This window comes from Callionymus lyra, chromosome 1 (assembly GCF_982586985.1).
Source record: "Callionymus lyra chromosome 1, fCalLyr1.hap1.1, whole genome shotgun sequence".
NCBI classification, from domain to species: domain Eukaryota; kingdom Metazoa; phylum Chordata; class Actinopteri; order Syngnathiformes; family Callionymidae; genus Callionymus; species Callionymus lyra.
Genome location: NC_141818.1, coordinates 32,767,791 through 32,791,138, shown reverse-complemented (window position 1 = coordinate 32,791,138; position 23,348 = coordinate 32,767,791). Strand labels below are relative to the sequence as shown.

The following is a 23,348-nucleotide window of genomic DNA, read 5'->3' as shown; positions in this document are numbered from 1 at the left end:
ATATTTATATATGTATTTATATATATATATATAGATCTGTATCTTTGGAGTATATATAGATGGATGGATGGATTTAAAAAAAAGTTGAGATGCGTTTGCAGATCCAAAGTGCAAATAAAAGTCGGGATTAAAAGAAAGATTCAGGATGTGAAGGTGAAACCGTAAATGTGATTTACGAGAGAAAAAGTCAAAAGATTTTTCCCTGGATATCTGCCATGTCAGCATTTTTCCAGGGACATATAAATCCTTCGTCGGATCGTTCTGGGGTCAGACCGGCATGTTCCAGAACCCCCCGCTGTCCAGGGAGAGTGGTCCGTGCGAGTGCCAGCACCAACTTAATTGGGTCAAATGGAATAATGGAGGAGGAAGTGGCTGCCAGGGACAGAAGCATCTGCTGCTGTTGTTGTTGACATTCCTCCAGATCCCCTCACTGACGATATAATTCCACATGTTCTGGTCCAGACAGAAGACCACCTGCACTCGGAGAGCCCTGACTGAACACATACCGGTCTACAAGAGAAAGGTTTTAACATTGCAATATCGACTAAAATATTATATTTAGGAGTAAGGACGCAGAGGTCCGTCGCTAACCAGACTTTTTCGAGCGTGTCTGGACAGTAGAAAGGTCATGTGAGGTCAGAGGACTAACCTGGAACACGGTGACGGTTGCCCACAGCAGAGAGTCAAAGTTCTTCCTGTCAGGAAAGGTGTCGCCGCCGTCGTGCCGCAAACCAAACTTGCAGCCGAAAAGATGCATCCCCAAGATGCTGAAACACACACACGGACACAATGAGACTAACACACTGTGTTTGTGCGTCAGCGTGACGACACACAACGGAACCCACCTGAAGATGAAGATGAAGAGCATCAGCAGCATGCTGAAGGTGGCCACGTTGTCCATGGTCTTCATCAGGACCACCAGCTGCCGCCTCAGCGCAGGAAGGAAGCGGACCAGCTTGAGGACTCGCAGCAGACGGAAGGTCCGGAGCACCGACAGACCCCCCTGAGCTTCACCAACCAGCTCCCACACACTGAGGTCACATGACACATGAAGAGGTTTTAATAGGTGTGTCCACCAGGGGGCTCTATTACGGACTTTCTTAAGGGGTCTTGATGTCTTGAAGTGGATTTGAGTCGCTAAGATGGTCTCAAATCGCGCACTGCTCTAGGTGCTTTACAGTACACTGTAAAACATTGCACTTACTTGCGCAGTACGCACATTTTGACAGGGTAGTACTTTCTCAAATCAAACACTGCTGCTACACACTTACAGGAAATTACTTGACAGCATCTTCTTCTACTACTTTTTAACGCTGATGGCAACAGGCCGCCCAATATCGCCCAATATAACACTTGACAGCGCTTTGTTGTTGTGTTGTTTTGTGGTAAAACTTTTGTTTTCTCGAGACATTTAGGCCGAAGTGACTAAGATGGCGGCCATAATGGGCGGAAAGTGTCCATCGCTCCACACTAAATTTTATGGCTGTTTCAGCGCGCCAATTGAGTGCTCATTGCGCACTATAATTTCGCACACTGCTCATTTGGACGCACTTGTGCACTCAAGATATTAAGTGCAGAAGTGCGCGATTTGGGACCTAGCCCCGGTTTAATTACCTCAAAACATTACAGAAGCTTGTGTCGTTGTGTCCCTGAGCAAGACACTTTACCCTGATTGCTCCTGATGGTGAACTTGGCGCAAGTGTGCAGCCTACTCCCATCAGTATGTGTGAATGGCTGAATTTCCCCTCGCGGGACTAATAAGGGTTTCTAAAAAAAAAAAAAATAGGGTTTATTTATAGGGTTCATGAGAAGCGTGGCAAGACGGGTAAATTGGTTGCCCTGTAACGTGAGTACAGAACAAATGTCACTGTTGACCAGGTTTAACTACCTCAAAACACTGCAGACCGGAATTGAGTCTGAGTAATATCATTCATAAGTAGTGTAGCAGGAAGTTGCGAGACTCGCCTACACTCCCTGTGACATGAGTACAGAACAAATGTCTCTGTTGACCAGGTTAAACTACTTAAATGGCACCTAATGCACTGAGTGCATGGGCTGGCACTAGTTTGCAAACATTTTTATATTGAATTTAACAGGCTATGAATTATTCCTTTCAATTTAACCGTTTGTGTGGTCTCTGGGTCAGGGTGACCCGGAGGCCGGAAAACAAAAGGCTTAGAAAGCTATGAAGTGTCTCTTAAATTGTTCTAGGACCTCTATTTTACTCATCAGTATGTTTCTTTTTGCACAAGACTCTCATTTAATAAAGATATTTACATTAGAAAATAGGCTTAAGCTTAAAATGCGCTATTTCGGCTCAGAAGAAGTCTCGTCCAAGCGACCACGCCCACTCTGCTCTGATTGGTCAAAAAAACACGAGTTGCATTCAAGGACACACGTTAATTTCAAACTCACCTCCAAAACTCCCGTTTTGTGCATTAAAAACAAATAATAAAATAAGGTTTGCTGCTTAATGTACTCATTACAAAAACACCTAAAGGCAGAAGTAACTCTCACCATGTTTACTTAAATATTTATTTTGTTTCAAAAGGGGGAGGACATTTCACCAGAGTGATGTCATAATGTACAATTTAATCCGTAATCTCGTTTGGTGAGATTTCAGACGGGGGAGAACTTTATTAAGTAATAACTTAAAAACGAAGCAACGTCATGATGAATAAACTAGTGCATTTTGAAGAGGACGACTTCAACATTTACAACACATTAATAAGTCAGGAGAGTTGGGTTTTCACATTAGCTGCCCTCGCAGACAGGAAGTGGGAATTAGAAATAGAGTTAATGAGTAGTGTAGCAGGAAGTTGGTATGACTCGTTGATATTCCCTGAAATACAAGTACAGAAAAAAACATCTCCACCTTTTGACTAGGTTTAACTACCTTAATACACCGCAGACAGGAAGAGGGTCTTAGTAAGCTCATGAGAAGTGAAGGAGGAAGTTAGAGAATCTCGCTGACACTTCCTTTGACATGAATAGAGAACTAAAGTCTCCTAGGTTTGACCAGGTTTAACCACTGTACAAACCGGCAGACAGGAAATGTCAAGTTGGACGGACTTAAGTTAGGAAGAGTAGTACAGGTTCAACTATCTTCAATCCCGGCGGCACAAACGTTCATTCATCTCCTGGTGAACAGTAGTGATGTTCCAGGACGGCTGCAGCTCCATATACAAGAGCTGCAGACAAGAAATGTAATTCCTCATTCCTGGGACATGAATGAGCGCCGTCCTGGCTTCACCTCGGCCTGCGTCTCCTGCAGAGCCAGATTAGACTGGATGCACAAAAGTCTGCTCTTCCAGCGAGCGTTTCTAATCCACATGAAAAAGCTGGAGCTGCTGGAGTGGCGGCGTAAACAGCTCTGGCGTATAATTCCGCCGCAAATATGCATTATGTAGCAAACGTGGACCTCCGGGAAGGACTTCCACTCCTGGGGCACAGAACCCCCTGACCCGTGAGGTCAAACCTCACAGACATTCAAGTGCACGAACCTGATGATGACGATGATGCTGTCGAAGCCGTTGTACGGGTTCTTGATGTAGCCGAAGAGTCCGAGCGCCATCAGCTTCAGCAGCATCTCCAGACTGAACAGGCTGGTGAACACCATGTTGCTGATCTCCAGGACGTCCGTCAGCTCCTGAGGCTGCGCAGACAACACAAGCGCTTCGGGTCAATTAAGTTGTTGTTGCTGGTTGGATTCCCGTGTGTGCTTCTGGTGCACGATACTTCCTCAAGGTTGAAGATGACTCGGGAGGACTCGTAGGGAGTGAGGAAGAGGAGGAGGAGGATGAGGGGTAGATAGTGAAGATAGATGAGGGAGAGAGTTGAGCTCTATCTTTTGGGAGAACTGCTGTGGATTGTCCTGAGATCTCATTTGTAAAAGAATGTGTGGCTCCTCCAGGGACGCGTTAGTGACCGAGTGTGTATTTATGTTCGTGCGAGTGTGTCTATATACACGTGTGCGTATGTGTAGGTTTATTTATACATGCACATGTGTCAGCCTGTGTATTAATGCAAGTGTGTGCGTGTGTATTTGCGTATGTATGTATGTTTGTATTAATGCAAGTGTGCGAATTTATGTAAGTTTGTAACTGTTTGTGTATTCATGCACGTGTGTGCGTGTGTATTTGCGAGTGTATGTATGTGTGCATTAATGCAAGTGTGTGAATTCAGGCAAGTTTGTGCATGTTCGTGTATTAATGCAAGTGTTTAAATGCGAATGTGTGTGTGTGTGTGTGTGTGTGTAAGGGGGGTATATATGCATTTGTGTGTATCTGTGTGTATTAAAGCAAGTGTGTGTGTGTGTGTATTTATGCAATTGTGTGTATTTATGCAATTGTGTACATTTGTGTGTATTTATGCAGGTGTGTGCGTGTGAGTGTATCGATACAAGTCTGTGCATTTGTGTGTATCTATGCAAGTGTGTGCATGTGTGCGAATGTGTGTAAGTACAGTATATTTGTGTGTGTGTATGTATGTATTTATGTGAGTGTAAGTGTATCCGTGTGTGTATGTATTTATGTGAGTGTGTGCGTGCGAGTGAGTGTGTGTGTATTTATGTGTGTGTGTGTATGCATGACTTCCATAAACCTGCGCAAGTTACACTCTCTGTTTGTGTGGATTGGCAGGTGTGTGTTTTCTGCTCAGTTTGAATATGTTTGTGAGTGTTTGTTTGTCTATGCGAGTGTGTGAACTGTTTGTTAACATGTGTTTGTGTTGTGTGAGTGTCTTAATGTGTATAACTGTTTAATTGTGTGCATGGGTGTGTGTTCTTTTCTTCCCTTATGTGTGTATTCTCTCCAGGCAGTACCTGGTCCAGGTGTTTACAACCCGAACATGTCACTTGTTTTCATCCCTAACTTCCAGTGCAGGAAGTTGTGTGAGGTGAAACCATGTTTGAAGCACAACAGAGTGACAAGCAAGCGTCTGCTTCGGTGGGCGGGGCTCATGACTCGTTCCTCAACCTCTCAGCCAATCACAGGCCCCATGGCCCAGCAGACCCGGCCCCATCGTGTCCCACTGTCACATTTTAATTAACACTTCAGGTCCTCCGAGATGCTGAGTCACACACACACACTCCAACACAAACAGATGCTACACTCACAGACACCGTCACCAGTGTGAAGGACACACACACACACACACACACACACACACACACACACACACACACACGCACACACATGTGTGTGATAATCCAAGTGTTGATTGGCGAGTACATTACCTGCACGTCGGGATAAGCACATCCAATCAGACTTGGGTCCTGAGAAATGTCGTGCACACACACCTACACACACCTACACACACACACACACACTAACCTGTTCGTGGTACTCTATGCCCATGGAGAGCGTGTTGATGAGGATGGCAATCATGATTCCTCTGCTGAAGTATCTGCTGGCGACGATGAGCTTCAGCTTGGTTCTGAACGAGGCCCAGCAGCGCCGCAGCAGGCTCTTGTCGGGCTTGTGCACCTGAGCGTCGGCGCCGGCTCGCTGTGGGTTGCTGGTGCGAGCGGGGCTGCCCGTGGGACACGTCGCGCCGACGGCCGTCGGCGGCTCCTCGGGGGGCTCCGTGACATTCTCGTGGCTGTAGATGCAGTAGGGGCACGACGAGGAGTCGCCCGCGACTTCACCTGCCAGTGGCACAGTAGGGTAACCAGCACATCCACCTGACACACACAAATCAATACATGCACACACACACAAATCAATACAGGCACATACACACAGACACACACACACAGCAGCGACCCTGGAGAACAGCAGTCGTGCTGTTAACTGGAGCAGTTCTGTCACGAGATGCTGTCGTCCCTGCAGAGTTCTGCTGCTGATGTCTCTGTTGCCAAATACTTTGTTACTCAAAATACTACTGATACTCATTTTACCAACACAACTGCTTATAGTACCACTCATACTGCTTTAAGTACTACTGATACTCATTGTAATAACACAACTGCTTATAGTACTGCTTATACTGCTTTAACTACTACTGATACTCATATTGTTACCACTACTGCTTATAGTACTACTCATTCTGCTTTAATTACTACTGATAATCATAGTACCACAACTACTACATATAGTTATACCACTGATACCTATAATACTAATTATACTGCTTTTACTTCTACTGATATTCATAGTGCGAACACTACTACTTATAGTACTACTCATATTAACTACTACTGATAGTGCTACCCAGACTGATTTCTAATACTACTATTAAAATGTATAACACTTCTAATTCTCAGCATACTACCTCTACTGCTTATACTGTAATACTACTACTGACAAATACAGTTGAACTTATAATACTTAATATTTTCATTATTAATTATTATTATTATTATTATTATTATTATTATTATAATACTTAATATTATAACTTAATACTTAAGTAATAATACAACTGATACTCACAGTATTACCATTCCTGTTTATAGTACTAGTACTGCTAGTACTGATACTTGTACTACTTTTTAAACTACTAGTACTAAAGCCAATACTCATAGTACTAATAGTACTGCATACGATACTACTACTGAGTTACTCTTTGTAATACATAAAACTACCAAGTATAGTTCAACAACTGATACTTGTACCAAAACTACTGCTTATTCTAGAAGTCCTGATACATTAGCTACTACTTTACTACTTTCAATACTACTTATATTCTACTTTTACTTATAGTACTACTACTAATACTTATTAACTACTACATATACTAGTAATAATGGTTAATTCTATAAAACATATTGTACTATTACTACTTACAGTACTCTAGTAATAAGATCTTTGTAATTACAATGTTGCCGTGACCACACAGTACTACAACACGCTACTGCAAGTACAACTTTGATCATGTCCACATGACCAAGACAAACACTATGAATACTATGACTACTACACAGTGAAGACCAACTATCGTGACTCATCGCCCACAGAAGAGAGAGAAAAACAGGATTTGTTGGTTCTCGGCTGCAGATGATCTACAACTGCAGGTTCTCTAGAGAACCTCAGAAGGAGTCGCATGATTTCAACGAGAGTGAATTTGTCCATGAAGAAGATGCTCTGCTCCAGCCTGTAATGCCTTGCTCATTGCCCTGTTTATATAGAAGCGTGTTCACAAGCTGCTGAGGATTCAATAACAACATGGAGAAGCTGCTTCAGTGACTTAAACGACTCTAATGAAGCGCGAGTGCGACGCTCGTCATCACGAGCACGACAGAGTTCCAGCGCATCGAGCCAGCGAGCGAGGTCCAATTCCATGATTACTTGTTTGTCTTTTGGCCAAGGCGGCGGAGCAGGAGACAAATTGCTTGGCAAATCAAAGGTTATTCACTGTTGCTGTAAACACTTGTTTCCAGTGTAACAATTATATCATTATTGCTGTTATTGGGGAGGGGAGGGAGGGGGAGGAGCAGAGACACTGTTGGTGGATCATTGGCTCGTTTAAACTAAAGCTGACACAGAGAGCTGCTGAGACAAAAACACACACACACGCACACACACACACACACAAACATACATGTAAACAAACACATGTTTACACATTTGTGTAAACAAACACAGAGACACGTGATCACAAACACAAACACACATGTACACAATCACATGTAAGCAAACACAGACACACATGTACACAAGCACATGTAAGCAAACACACATGATCACAAACAGACACATGTTCACAAACACAGACGTTATGGCAGTCCATCGATAACGATAATGACGTTACTCCAAATTGAATGAATGGACATTTATTGGGGTGTGTTGCGGCGGTGCATAGCCATGTGGCTGTGCAGGCCGATGCGGGATCCGCAGGTTTTGCCACAGGAGGGACAGAGGTACGTGGCACTGAAGGGTGTGGGCCCTGTAGCAGGCTGATGCCTCAGTGCACGTCGCCGTATCCTCCTCTCTGTGGCTTGCTCCTGAAGGTGAGCAGTTCCCTGGTGGCAGGAGGAACTCCAAGTATGGCGATCAGCAGCCAGGGACTCTAGTGCTATAGGTGAAATGTTGCACTGCTTCAGGAGGGTTTTGAGATGATCCTTGAAGCGCTTTTTTGGGCCACCAGCAGATCTCTGGCCATCCAGAAGTTGGCCGTAGAGGATTTGCCTGGGCAGGCGGTGGGCAGGCATACGGATCACATGCCCAACCCAGCGCAGGTGTTTCTTCGCAAGGAGCACGGCGATGGTAGGTGTGTGGGTCCGTTCTAGGATATCAACATATGGCACCCTGTCTTCCCAGGACACACCCAGGATTCTTTGAAGGCAGCGGATGTGGAAGGCCTCTAGTGTTTTTATGTGCCTCTGGTAGGGTGTCCAGGTTTCCGACCCGTACAGCAGTGTAGAGAGGCAGACCGCCTTGTACACAGCTGCTTTGGTGGAGCTGGTGAGGTTCCTGTTGTGGAATACCCTGGAGCTAAGCCTGCCAAGGCGGAGGGGGACAGAATGCTGCCTAGGTAGGTGAAGTGTGGGATGATGGCAAGGGGATGACCATCGAGGGTGAAGGTACGCACACATGTTTGGTGGGTGAACTCCTGGACAACTATCTGTGTTTTCCTGATGTTGATTTGGAGACCAATGGCGCTGTAGATGGTTGCGACCACGTTTAACGCACGCTGTAGGGATTCTGGTGAGTGGGCAAGGAGAGCACAGTCATCTGCATACTGAATAGAATAGAATAGAAACTCTTTATTCATCCCCAGAGGGGAAACACACTTTTACAACAGCATAGTTGAGAAAAAAAAAGAAATTTAACACTATTAACAAAATAAAATAGAATAAAATAAAATAAAATAAAAACAAAAAATAAAATAACACACACGAGAAGAAAAAACACTACGGATTAGCATCAGGATATTTAAAGTAGAGAGTTAAATATCCTGACACCAGTTGGGATGAAGGACCTTCTATAACGCTCCGTCCTACACTGGGGGTGCCTGAGCCTGCCACTGAAGGAGCTGGCCAGCTCCTCCACGGTCAGGTGCAGTGGGTGGAGAGTGTTGTCCCTGATGGAGGATAGTCCATGTAACTCTAAGATGTGTTGGTTGGTGGTTTTGGTGAAGGCTTGAAGGCGCCGAATATTGAAGAGGTTGCCATCCAGTCTGTACTGTATCTGTACCCCATCTGATGGGTCCAGGAGTTTGTGAGAGAGGATGGTGACGGTGGAGAGGAAAATGTTGAAGATGGTAGGGGCTAGGACACACCCTTGCTTGACCCCCACATCCACACTGAAGAAGGGAGACTGCTGGCCACCAACACTCACACAGGCTTGCATTCCATCATGGAACTGCCGCAAGATGTTCCTGAACTTTGGTGGAACCCCCAGCTTTCCCAGCACATCCCACAGCAGTTCCCGGTTTACTGTGTCGAAGGCCTTGGACAGATCAATGAAAGCTAGGTACAGGTCCTTGCAGTGTTCTCTGCATTTTTCCTGTACCTGTCTAGCAACAAACATCATGTCAGTGGTGCTGCGCTGTTGCCCAAAACCGCACTGGGATTCGGGCAGGATGTTATCAGTAGCATGAGATGCTAGTCGAAGGAGCATCACCCGTGCTAGCACTGTTCCGGAAACCGATAGGAGGGAAATGCCCCTGCTATTACCGCAGTCTGCTTTGTCACCTTTGCGCTTAAAGATTGTGATGATGTTGGCATCCTTCCAATCTTGCGGGATGACTTCAGATGACCAGATGGTACTGATCAGTTGGTGTAATCTGTGGGTGAGGAGGTATCCGCCATGCTTCAGTATATCTGCCGGGATTCCATCAAGCCCCGGGCTCTTATTGTTCTTCAGGCCAGCGATGGCTTTTCGTACTTCAGCAAAGCTGGGGGAGGAATCCAGATCTGTGACGGTTGGGAGGCATGGGAGGTCAGCAAGTGTGTCCATCCTGGTTGGATATGAGGTGTTCAGCAGGGTGTTGAAGTGCTCAGCCCATCTGTCCAGGATCTGTTGTTTGTCCTTGTACAGGATGGTACCATCTTCTGATCTGACTGGAGATATGTTTTTCCTCTGTGGGCCATAGATGACCTTGATGGCGTCATAGAAAGCGTGGGAGTTGTTGGTGTCCATGTGATGCTGTATCTCATGTGCTTTCTTTGTCCACCAGTCATTCTCCATGGCTCTGAGGGTGCACTGGGTTTCAGCCCGAATGTTGGTGAAGTGGGCCTTCAGCGAGGTGGATTTGGGGTTGGAAAGGTGAGCTGCAAGGGCCTTGTGTTTTGCCTGAAGTAGGTTGTGGATACCTGGTGCGCTATTATCAAACCAGTCTTGGTGTCGCCGTCTGGTGTACCCTACAGACTCTACTGCCACCTGGTAGATAGCAGTGCATAGAGTGCTCCAGGTAGAGCTGATGTCAGGAACGGCTGGTGTTTCAGGGAGATTGGACAGCTGTAAGGCAATCTGTTTCCTGAGCTGGTTGACTGAGTGCGGGGACTTCAGTGCATCGCAGTTGAGCTTCTTGCAGGGTGGTGTTGTCCTCAGTGGAGGACGGAGTTCCAGGGTGAGTTTGGTTCTGATCAAGCGGTGGTAAGTCCAACAGTCAGCTCCACACATGGCTCTGGTGACTCGCACCTCCTTCCTGTCAGCTTGGCGGACGATGATATAATCAAGGAGGTGCCAGTGTTTAGAGCGGGGGTGCTGCCAGGAGGTCTTGAATTTGTTCTTCATTTGGAACAAGGTGTTGGTGATGACCAGCCGATACTCAGAGCAGAGAGTGAGGAGGCGAAGACCATTCTCATTGAGCTTACCAAGACCGTGCTGCCCAAGCACATCCTTCCAAAGCACACCGTCAGAGCCCACTCTCGCGTTAAAATCCCCAAGGAGAATGAGCTTGTCGGTAGGGGGTGGAGTATAAGCAAACACAGACACACATGTACACAAGCACATGTAAGCAAACACAGACACATGATCACAAATAGACACATGTTCACAAACACAGACACACATGTACACAAGCACATGTAAGCAAACACAGACACAAATGTTCACAAACACAAACACATGTTTACAAACACAGACACACATGTACACAAACACAGGCGCATGTTCACAAAAACAGACACACATGTACACAAGCACATGTAAGCAAACACAGACACATGATCACAAACACAGACACATGTTCACAAACACAGACACACATGTACACAAGCACATGTAAGCAAACACAGACACAAATGTTCACAAACACAAACACATGTTTACAAACAGACACACATGTACACAAACACAGACGCATGTTCACAAACACAGACACACATGGACACAAGCACATGATCACAAACACAGACTAATGATCACAAACACACATGTACACAAACACACACACACACGAGGGCAACCACAGACACATGTGTGGACACTAAGTGTCCAGTGATATCATGATGTCAGCTGACTCGGGTAAATCCACTGTTCTGGTTCTCTTGGATCTGTCCTCAGCCTTTGACACAGTTGATCACCAGATCCTGCTAAGTAGACTGAGGGATGAAGTGGGACTGTCTGGGTCTGTGTTAGAATGGTTCTCATCTTACCTTTCTGGGTGCAGTTTCAGTGTATCTGCCAATCAAATGAGGTCTGAATCAGCGGATCTGTTGTGTGGAGTCCCTCAAGGTTCTGTTCTGGGTCCTTAATTGTATTTGCTGTACTTGATTCCCCTCGGTAAAATCATTCAGAGACTTCCTGATGTTTCTTACCACATTTTTGCTGATGACATCAAGCTCTACTGCTCTTTTGATCCAACTGAGCCCCAGAGGCTGAACTTAGTCAATTGTTTGCTAGAAATCAAACAATGGCTGAGTGAAAACACTGACAGAACTGAAACTCTGGTTATTGCTCCTGATGATAAGGTTCCAGGGTTGAGTCACTACTTGGATGACTTAGGTCAGTCTGTCAAACTGAGCATGAGAAACCTGGGTGTTGTATTTGATAAAGACATGTCTCTAGTTCAACACTGCAGAAAACTGAGCAGAAACTGTTTCCTTCAACTGAGAAAAATCTCTAAACTTGTTGTCACAACATGGTCTGGAGCTTGAAGTCCATGCGTTTGTTTCTTCTCGTCTGGACTATTGTAACAGTTCGTTTTCATGTCTAAACAAGAAGGAGCTGTCTCGCCTGCAGTTGATTCAGAACTCTGCAGCGAGAATTCTGAGCCGCTCTAGTAGAAGAACTCACATTTCTCCGATCCTTAAAACTCTTAACTGGCTGCCAGTTTCTTTCAGGATCAATTTTAAAATTCTGGTTCTTACTTTCAGATCTATTCATGGTCAGGCTCCTCCTTACATCAGTGATCTGATCCAGCCTTACACCCCGGCTCGGGCTCTGAGGTCTGTGGATCAGAATCTACTGATGGTTCCTCGCACACGGTTCAGGACCAGAGGAGAGAAATCTTTTCAGGCAGTTGCTCCTAAGCTTTGGAACGATCTTCCTCTCTCTTTGCGCTTGATGGAGTCTACTGACTCCTTCAAGAAACATCTTAAGACGTTTTTATTTGTTCAGGCTTTTCCTTGATTTTCTGGAACTCCTGTTTTGTTATCAGTTTTATCTTAATCTTTAAAGTATATACTTTATTGAATATTGTTTTGATTGTTTAAGCGCTTTGTGACCCTGGTCTGGAAAAGCGCTATACAAATAAAAATTACTTACTTACTTACTTACATGTGTACACAGACACACATGTAAACAAACACACACAACTGCAAACAAATAAACACATGCATGTACACAAACAGACACAAACATATAGACGCACATTAAGAGACACACACAAACCTAAAAAGCCCTATGTGCGTTTACACACACATTCATAAGCACTTACATATCCTCACACCAATGCACACAGACACACATGTCACACACTCACCGTGTTCCAGGACCAGCTGAGGCAGTTTATTGATGGTTTCCATAGCAACGGCCTTCTCATGGTCCTGACGCTTGACCTCCGGATGTCGTATAAGCGGCGATATTATGGGATAGTTGAAGCCGTTCCCTCTGAGGGCCGGCGGGCGCTCGGGTGGCTGCGTGTGATGCTGGCGGTGGATCTGATAAAGGTGTCTGAGGTGGCGGATGTCGTTGGGGACGTGGCCCGAGTGCCGGTGGGCCAGACCGTTCATCTCGCCGGCGCCGCTCCCTCGAGGGCCTCCGCGGGACCTCTGGCACCCGCAGCGGAAGTAGGCGTGAGTCTGCGTGTAGAGGCGGGACAGTCGGCGACTCCCCTTGCGGCTCAGGTGCGCCAGGTAGCGGATGAACTCCTCGTAGCAGCTGCCGGGTTGGCTGTCGCTGGCCAGCGTGGAAGCCGATTGGTGGAGCTGGCGGGCGCGCTGCTCCGACTTCATTAAGGCGTGTTCCCTCTGCTTCGTTTCTGAAAACTGGGTTGCTATGACAACCAGGCATAGATTGATCATGAAGAAGGATCCCACCTAGAACACACACGAGAAGTTGTCGATGATGAATCGACTCACACGCCGTGATCTTCACGAGGACAAACTCATTATTAGACTTTTAAATCCAAATCGAGGTCGTGGATCTGATAATGTCGGCTTTGGTGAGTCTCCGGAACATTTATGGAAATCGATGCAACGTTTTCAAACCTGAAGGTTACGAGTGTGTGTCTTTACCAACGCACAACTTACACACAGGTGGAAGAATGAACACAACAATCTAGATGAACACGCGTGACTGTTAATATCAATATTTGTTTCCTCTCAAAATGACCTGCACCCTACAACAGTGTGAGTCTCTGTGTGTGTAGGTGTGTGTGTAAGTGTGTGTTACTTACAATGATGAGGAAGATAAAGTAGATGAAGTTGTAGAAAGAGTGTGCGTCCATGACGTAGTACATGATGTCGACCCATCCTTCCAAAGTGATCACCTGCAACATTGGACGAGTTACACAGACTTGTAAAACACACACAGGCTTAGAAATACACATACACACAGACTTTCAAACACACACAGACTTGCAAACACAAACAGGCTTTGAAACACACATACACACAGGCTTGGAAACACACATACACACAGACTTTCAAAAACACACATACTTGCAAACAAACACAGGCTTGGAAAAACATATACACACAGACTTGCAAACACACACACATACTTGCAAACACACACAGGCTTGGAAACACACAAACACACAGAATTGCAAACACACACAGGCTTGGAAACACACATACACACATACACACATACACAAAGACTTGCAAACACACATACACACAGACTTGCAAACAAAGATACACAAAGACTTACAAACACACACACATACTTGCAAACACACACACATACTTGCAAACACACACAGACTTGCAAACACACACAGGCTTGGAAACACACATACACACAGACTTGTAAACACACACAGACTTGCAAACACACACAGACTTGCAAACACACACAGGCTTGGAAACACACATACACACAGACTTGTAAACACACTCACACAAACTTGCAAACACACACAGAATTGGAAAAACACATACACACAGACTTACAAACAAACAGACACACTCTCACAAACGCACACAAAATTGCAAATAAACACACATATAATTGTAAACACACACAAACCCTCGCAAACACAAACAAACTTGCAAACATGCATACATATACATACTTGCAAACACACACACACATACTTGCACAAACACACACACAAAAACTTGCAAACACACACACACACACATACTTGCAAACACGCAAACACACACACAAACAAACACACCTGGAAAATGGCGATCCAAGCATATCCTATGTTGTCAAAGTTGATGGCTCCTTTATGCGGGTTGACCTCGCTGGCCCGGCACTCGTTGTAGTACTGGTACCAGTTGACGCAGGACACCGGCTGCTCCGCTCCGGGCTCCGACTCCACCTTGGCGTCGCCCGGGGGGAGCGAGCAGAAAGTGCCGGCGACACGTCGCCGAGGCACGTCGGAGCAGCGCAGCATCCCGTTGTCCCGGTCGGCGGAGCAGATGAACGGGTGGTCGTCGGTGCTGTCGGTCCGGTAGTAGCCGTTCAGGAAGGACACGTTGTACCTCCTGAGGAAAGACCTCGTCATTTCGGAGACCTCGACCGTCTCAACCAGACATGATGAATGGGTTCATGAATTAACACGTGGAAAACATTTGTTTGGTCTAAAAACTTGAAGAATAAAAGTCTTATTTTCTGACTTATGGAACTAAAATGAGCATTAATAATAAATACAACAATACGTTAAAAAAATCATTAAAAACAACTCTAAATTTGAATTCAATAATTGTCATTGATGGATGAATGATAAGGAAACAAAAATAACCTAAACTTGCCAAGCGAAGCTAATGAAAGCCGCTTGAGTGTCTTCTATCCAATAGCTGCGAAGGTGACGTAAACGCTGACTGTAATTGTGTGTTTCATGGATGACTCAGTGATGATCTGATGCTGCCTCTGCCCTCGGGCCAAACGCACCACACGTGACGCTTAGGTTTTGCACCAGGAAGCGAGTATTGATTATCGGCTTCAACTCCACAGCTGGAGCGGATGTTGCTCTGATGTAATGTGAAGTCATGAGTGCGGCGAAGGCGAGAATACGCTGATGCAGCCCGACAAGCGTCGCCCTGCGGGAGGACCCGGGGTTCACACCCGAGGGTTCACTTGCAGAACCTCTTTGGTCCCGGGTCTGACCGGGGGAGGGGGGTCGAGACCGGGAGGGAAACATCCGAGCCCCGAGTTTCCGAAACTTCCGACTCGGGAGTAACGAGGCCGGGGAGGCGCTGGATGTGACATCTGTCGGTTACTATGGCAACTCACGTCTTGATGTCCTCGCCCATGAAGCAGCGGTTCCTCAGAAGCCCCGCCCACAGCTGCACGCCGACGATGCCGAAGATGAAGAAGACGAAGAAACACAGCGCCAGAACGTTTCCCAACATGGGCAGCGTGTCGAGGAGGAGGGTCACCAGGATCCGCATACCTGCAGACACACACACACACACGCACACACACACACCGGTGGAGGTTCAGGGCAAACTTGGAATGATCCTCACGGAAGTGAAACAACTCACTGACGAGCACGCATGAACAAACGCATGCATGGATGGATGGGCGCAACAGAACATCCGATTATAGTGTTGCAGTAACACAAACACACAAAGAAAGAAGAAGATGTGTTGGAGGACGAACGAACACAAGCTCACTCAACTCTGTTTTTGTTTTAAAGGTCAACTAATGTGTTGATTTGAGTGAGTCTTAAATGATCTTTGACTCTATTGTGTCATCAGTGTGTATTTTTACAAAACTCTCTTTTCAATTAAATATTGACATTAGAAAATGATCTTAAGCCCCGAAAACACTTTGTTTTTCTGCAGATGAAATCTTGTTTAACATAACCACACCCACTCTGCTGTGATGGGTCAAACATGGAGTTGTGTCACCAAGCGTCATCTCCACCTCCAAGGGACTCGTTGTATAAACAAAGCAGGTGTGATTACTACTGGCTGGAGGAGTGAAGCCATTATTACGTCATAATGGACTCTCGTAACCTTTCGTTCGTCCAGATTTCAGACGGGGGAGAACTTTGTAAAGTAATAAGTTGCAAACATGGTCATGATGAGGGACTTACTTCATCTTTGAAGACATTTGAAACATCAGCTCCTTACGTCACACCAACAACAGCTAACACCTCATTAGCTAACACCAGCTATTGAGTACTTTTACTCAAGCGAACTATCATGTATTTTAAACTTTTACTCCTCAACTTCCTGATTCCACCACACTTAAAACACGATCGAGTATAAATACATGTGTTACGGGGACTGTAGACATAATAATAAATTTATTCATAATAGAAATAATAATAAATAAAATGAAAATATTATCTCATTTAATTAAAATAACAATTACATGTAATGGCCCAAACACTAACGTCAATGAACTCAGAGTAAATACTGGTTTGAACTAGTTCCGTATCTGAACCACCAGATGTAACATTTGAACACTGAATTTAATCATCCGAATGAAAACTTTGCTAAAACCTTTCACCCTAAATCCATCCACAGCTGTCCGGCTGGAACGTTCAGATGGTGCAGCTAATTTCTGCCTCATTGAGAAGATGTAAACACGATTGAGCTGAAGGACTGGAGGACGTGAAGATCCCTGAACGTCTCCAGATCCATCACCGCGGTAATTAACTGACAGGATTTGTCACTTGTCGGATCCGTTCGCAACAAGACGCTCGTTTTCCGCAGACACGGGGCGAAGACGGGAGCAGACTGAGTCACGGCCGTCCAGCCAGGCGTTCAGGAGTAGCACCCGTGAGTCTCTCTCTTGACCTCAACTCACGTGTGCTTCAAAATAAAAGCCAGGATTCCAGGTACGCCCCTCATTTCATTTTACCCCTCGGCTCGTGGGCCCCGACGAGAGTCGCTCCAACTAATTTGGGAACAAAGAAACCATTCGAACGGCAAATGATTTCAGCTCGTACGTTTGATAATTAGCTCGTCAGGAGACAGACGGGCGTTCCTGTCTCACTGCTTCTCAGCGTCTCCCTCTGTCGTCGGTCAAGGTCACAGATGTGTGTGGAAGCGACGGCTGCTGTGTCAGGGTATCAGAGCCGCTTTTGGCTGCTTACACGCGATTATCCCCGAGTGCAGCTGTTCGCAGATGTGCAGTTTTCGGGGATGATACCGGCGACGAGGAGGCATTTGTAACGCCGCGGGCAGGACGCATCGGCGTGTTCCATCATTTTCACTTTGACTAATGAGGTTGTCGACTTTCAGCTCCACATCTGGCGCAGTCTGAGTCCGAAGCTCCGGCAATTAGCGAAGAAGCACTTAACGGCGAGCGGGTTCACGAGCGCAAGAACTACCGCTTCGCTGTCCACCCTTCAGTCCAGGGACAACGGAAGTGGAGGTTCAAACTTTTTCCATGCAGGGCCAGTGGAGGCCCGCCACCCTGACTTTGTTTTGAATACATTAAATGGAAAAAACAAACAAGTTTTTATCGTCCAAACAACGTAGTAACTTATTGGTTTAGGATAAGAATGAAACATCTGTACGGAGTGACTTTAATTTGCATTATTATCGCATTAGCTTTGGTATCTGGTATTTTTGTGCTTACTCAGAAATGTCTCCTCTGTACTTGTTTAACCCTTTTTCTTGTGTGATTTCATCCTGGACCCTAACACCCGGTCCGTGGGTCATTCGATACCGGACCGCTGCCCATGAAGAACATCATTAGCGGTCAGCTTGACACTTGAACTGGACAACAGAACTTGTAGGAAGGCAGTAATTATCCAACCTAACTAATTAATGGTGCACACAGAAATGCAACCTCCCATGATGCATCCCTGCCCAATAGTGAAAGCTGATTGGTTGCTAGAATATCAAATATCAAATATACCTAACAGAATAATTTGTGTTTGATCGTCGATTCCACGAGAGTCACAGACGTTCTTGTGAAACAACATCACTTCTGTTTCATCAAACTGAAGCTGCAGGTTTTAATGAAAGCATCACAAAAAAGGTCTGGGGGCCACTGTTGTAAAGTGTCTTTTTTGCAAATTGCGAGTCCCTAACAGTGCTAAATAAATGTATTATTACTTTCTGATTGGCTTCAGTATCGGATTAGCATAGGAAACGTTTCCAGTAGCCATTAGATTGGTACCGAAACTGAACTAAGGTCTCCTCCTGCTTTCCTGAAAAAAGTTTCTCCACGATCGACATGGAAGAAAACTCACTGGGTACTCTGTTGATGGCTCTCAGCGGGCGGAGGACCCGGACGGTGCGAATGGCCGACAGGCTGACGTTGTGGCCGTCCAGAGAGTACTCCAGCATTCTGTGAAGACACAAAGTCACAGCTGTGTCACTGGCATCCCGATCACCCCGAACCGCCGCGCCCCGCAGGGGGAACCCGACGCAAGGCGATGGAGGCCAACCACCAATCGCAGAGGTCCTCATTTCCCAGGATGCAACTGTCATTCGGCAAAGACATGCCACACACACTTCCTCCGGTTCCTGCTCGCACGCGCTTGACATTTAGCTGGCATTAAACAAGCGTCTCAGCATTACACACAACACACACATTCACACTTTTGGCTCGTATTTAATGTCAGATGTCTACACGCTTTTGTGTATGTGTGTGTGTGTGTGTGTGTGAGACACTCACCCCACAACCACAATGAAGAAGTCCAGTCGGTTCCACGTGTCACCAAGGTAACCAGTTTGACCTATCACCCCGAGAGCCACCATCTTCACTAACATTTCGCCAGCAAAGAAAACAAAGATCCCATCATCCAGAGCCTACACACACACACACACACACACATACGCACGCGCACACAAGGACACACAGGATTAGTGTACACAGATTAAAAGAAAAGAATTAAAGCACAAACTTTTCATCCCCTCGATAATAATGTGTCAAAGCTCAACATAATTAGTCATTTTAGATTAACATGGTGTGTGTGTGTGTGTGTGTGTGTGTGTGTGTGTGTGTGTGTGTGTGTGTGTGTGTGTGTGTCTGTGTGTGTGTGTGTGTGTGTGTGTGTGTGTGTGTGTGTGTGTGTGTGTGTGTGTGTGTGTGTGTGTGTGTGTGTGTGTGTGTGTGTGCAAGTGTGTTGCGGCAAGTGTGTGTGTGTTACCTGCAGCAGATAGGGTGTGTGGTCGCACGGCTGGAACATCCCCAGAGTCACGCAGTTTAGCAGGATGGCCAGAATGCTCACTCGCTCGAACCATGTGGTGTCAGGGTTAAGGGTCATTGAGGGTCAACATCATTATTTCACACAACAACAGCAACACACCACACAGGAGTCGCCGGCCTTGCTACATTGTTGTTGTTTTTTTAATGGAAGCGGCTGCTGGCGCTCTAATCGCAGACACACGATGACAGCAACAATGAAATGAATGTTTGAAACACAATATTGATGATAAAATAACAACAAACAAAAAAACATGCTGTAAGAAGAAGCTGACTCAGCAGACAGATTTCCAGCCCAATCAAACTCATACAGCGAATGAAAGTCAACTTAAGAAATGTTATATTGTGTTGTGTAACACAACAGACTCACAACTTAATGTGAGGGACCTAATATGTACAAATAAAAAAATAATTAAATACAATTAATCATAATAATGTGCCATTTATTTATTTATATACTACATTCAGTCGTGTAGTTGTACATTTATCTATTCAGTTTTATGTTATTTCCCATCTTTAATAGCAGAATGATGCGAACTCAAACTTACCAAACACAAAAAGGAAGCAAAACAACGTTAAAAAAAAAAAAGAAGTATAACAAACAAAACCCAACCTGAACTTGAACAATAAACCTTAATCACTACACATAAAGAAATGTGTTAGCAACATACTGTATAAACAGCTTTACAAGCCGCAAAAACAATTCCTTAAACACGTATCAAAAAATGTTTCAACAAAACAATAGCTCAGGAAAAAAAACAACAACCCAAGACTATAGAGGAGATTACAGAGATGATTAGACAGAACGAAACAGTGACTTCATTTCAGGAGAGACGACAACTGTCAAAGGGAGTTGATGATCGTGATTTCAAAGTTGATGTTCAACTCGTAATAACTCACTTAATCGCATTGTTTTTTATTCATCTCGTACCATCGCTCCCTCGCGCGCCACCACGAAAGCATCACTCGATGTGATTTCATTTTAAAACTCTTCATTTCTGTCGCATCTGAAAATTCATTTCATTTGCTTTTATTGTTGTGACTCTTTCAATTCCGCGTGACTCTTGTCACTTCACACAAACGTGCATCTCTCAGCAGAACCAGTGTTTTATTTCTCCAAGGGAGCCTTAATCTGGCAACCCGGGTGGAAACCCTCCTTGACAGACACAGATCTTCGGACCACCAGAGATCCAGCAGGCTGGTGAGCACGACCTCTGGTGACCTTGACACCACCTCCGAAAACACACAAACCTCAACACTGGACCAGGACTCGTGCCACACATGTAAACTACTGGACCTGGAGATCCACAGCTGCAGCTGCTGCGATGGAGGCGCAGCTGCTCTTTGTTGAGCTGGAAGAGAAATCCCAGAGCTTTGATTCGTTTTGAAACTCAAATGCCGTCGTACTTTTTTCACGAGTGAAATTTTCTTCACCGTTTCCTTCTTGAAATTGCTCACATGCTGCTCATTACAGAACTGGGATTGACTTCGGTTCTCCATTCAGTTATTGGTTCAGTTAATCTATGGACATTTTTTTTTATCACCTTATGAGGGCCACGGGGGGCTGGAGCCTATCCTACCTTCATCGGGCGAGAGGCAGGGGACACCCTCAAAAGGACGCCAGTCTGTCACCAAGACACAACCATTGACACACACACTCGTACCTACCGACAATTTCCTTAAGTTCTCGATCGACATCTGTATGTTTTTAAACTGTGTTAGGAAACCAGAGTGCCTGAAGTAAACCTCATGCAACACGGGTAGAACAGACGGAACTCCTCACAGAACCATCTTGTTGCGAGGAGATCACGCTAACCACTGCCCCACAGTGCGCCCCCTCCCCAGTTGACTTAACCTTGTACAGGGCTGCAACAAAAGAATCAATGACAAAACAACTATTAAAATGCTAAAAATAAGGTTATTTAATGTGCTTTTGTTGAAGCCATCAGTAATACCACTTTCACACCGGAAAGTCGACCCATTACTTTGAGCGCGCTACCACTTGGCTCTGCCATCTAACACCGAGACGCCGCTTGAATAATTGGCAAAGCACACGCTTGCCTTCGGGACTGAGCCTGGGATGACTTCCTCGGAGCGCGGAATATTTTTAACTCGCAAACAATTGGGTTTTTATTAAAATAGTGGTTCGTCGCCGTATTCGTCTCGGATCTGATGCTCCAGTGGGCCCGATATGAAGGCGACGCCGCTCTTCTCGGCTATGCAGAAGAGTATTCATCTGAAATGACTTCACACTTCACTGATTCCTAAGAAGAAAAAAAAAAGGAAGATCAGGAGGTTGTAGGGGCTGACGTAAATGAACGTGGACTCCATAAATAGAGCGACGCCTGCGAAGAAGACAAGCTGCTGTTCTGCTCACTTCACAGTCCAACACACCCTTCAATCTTGCGTAAACAAAGAGCGCCCCTCCCGTGCCCGTCTCCCTCTTGATGAATCATTATTCACTCTCACCTCTGTCCACCCCGAAATCCGTCTGCGGCTCAGACAGGAAGGGACCTCGTCACTTCTCCATATCACTGCGAGGACTTGGCAGGAAGTTTACTTGTCAGAGCCCAGACGGATAAAACAACCATTAGATTGAAAGTTGTCTGCGTTCTGACGCATGACGGCAGGATCAAGAATCTGCTTGTTTCCCCAAACACGGGGGGTGGGCAAGGTGGTTTTGATTGACAGGTTCCCAGATAAAACATCCACTGATGCTTCGAACCTACAGAAAACAGCTTTGGATGTGGGATGAGGACAGGTTTACTACCAGGGGACACCCTGGACAGGACGCCGGTCTGTTGCGAGGCACACAAAAACACACAATAATTCACGCAATCATACCTAAGGACGGTTTCCCAACGTTCCAAATCAACTTCTGTATGTTTTTGGACTATGGGAGGAAACTTGAATGCCCTTGAACTTGAGTAAACCAACACAACACGGGGAGAACATACAAACTCCAAACAGAAAAATCTCTGCTACATATATATAAAGAGCTAAAAACTCTTATATCATCCTGAAGTTCATTAAAACCTTCTGTGTTCACTGCTGTGTTAGTAAAGCTTTAATACTTGTTGGTATTTATTAATTAATCTGTTTTACGATGAGAATGGGAACAAATGACTTAACACGTTAATCCACTTTGTAGGAGAGAACAAGCGACTGTGAAGTGTTTATCATGTCACGTGACAGATTTGAGGCGCAGGAAGACGTCCCGTCATGCTAGCACGATGCCAGATGCTGGAACCAGCAACTGTCTCCTCCTCAGTCATTGTTGCTACAGGGAGCGTGAACAAGCCTCTCCTGCCAAAACTATTAAAAAAAATGTCCTTATTGAAGCTGAAGCTAACAACTGTGGAGTCGCTCGTGAACCACACGAACACCTGCGTCTAAAACCATCTGAAGTCCCCGTGCTTGAGACGCGATGTGCCGAGTGGACGCCGCTGCACTCATGTGTCATGGCGTCGGCACAGCAAACGCAACATGAGTCCTGTTGGAGCGCCGCCGCCGACTCAGCGATGTCCGTGTGCTCGCCGGTGTTAGTGGTGAAGTGCAGCAAAAGAAAATGTTCTTTTTCATCATCACAACACGACGTTTGACAAAACCTGAGCGGCAGCCTCGAGCATCAAGAGCGAAAAGAAGAGGTTGAAAACACCTCTTGTG

General features: G+C 45.6%; 1 protein-coding gene across 1 annotated transcript in view; it reads right to left on the bottom strand.

Moving 5' to 3' along the window:
• Positions 1–23,348, bottom strand: part of LOC148089094 (voltage-dependent T-type calcium channel subunit alpha-1H-like) — a 55,223-nt gene that overhangs the window by 19,556 nt on the left and 12,319 nt on the right. Inside the window, exons 3-13 of the mRNA XM_087802857.1 lie at positions 19,627–19,721; positions 19,152–19,285; positions 18,724–18,821; positions 15,801–15,960; positions 14,740–15,052; positions 13,789–13,881; positions 12,874–13,429; positions 5,334–5,647; positions 3,504–3,655; positions 846–1,031; positions 650–767 (exon numbers count right to left, since the gene is read on the bottom strand). Of these exons, the coding sequence (XP_087658983.1) occupies positions 650–767; positions 846–1,031; positions 3,504–3,655; positions 5,334–5,647; positions 12,874–13,429; positions 13,789–13,881; positions 14,740–15,052; positions 15,801–15,960; positions 18,724–18,821; positions 19,152–19,285; positions 19,627–19,721 (2,219 nt within the window). The remainder of the gene's footprint in view (positions 1–649; positions 768–845; positions 1,032–3,503; positions 3,656–5,333; positions 5,648–12,873; positions 13,430–13,788; positions 13,882–14,739; positions 15,053–15,800; positions 15,961–18,723; positions 18,822–19,151; positions 19,286–19,626; positions 19,722–23,348) is intronic.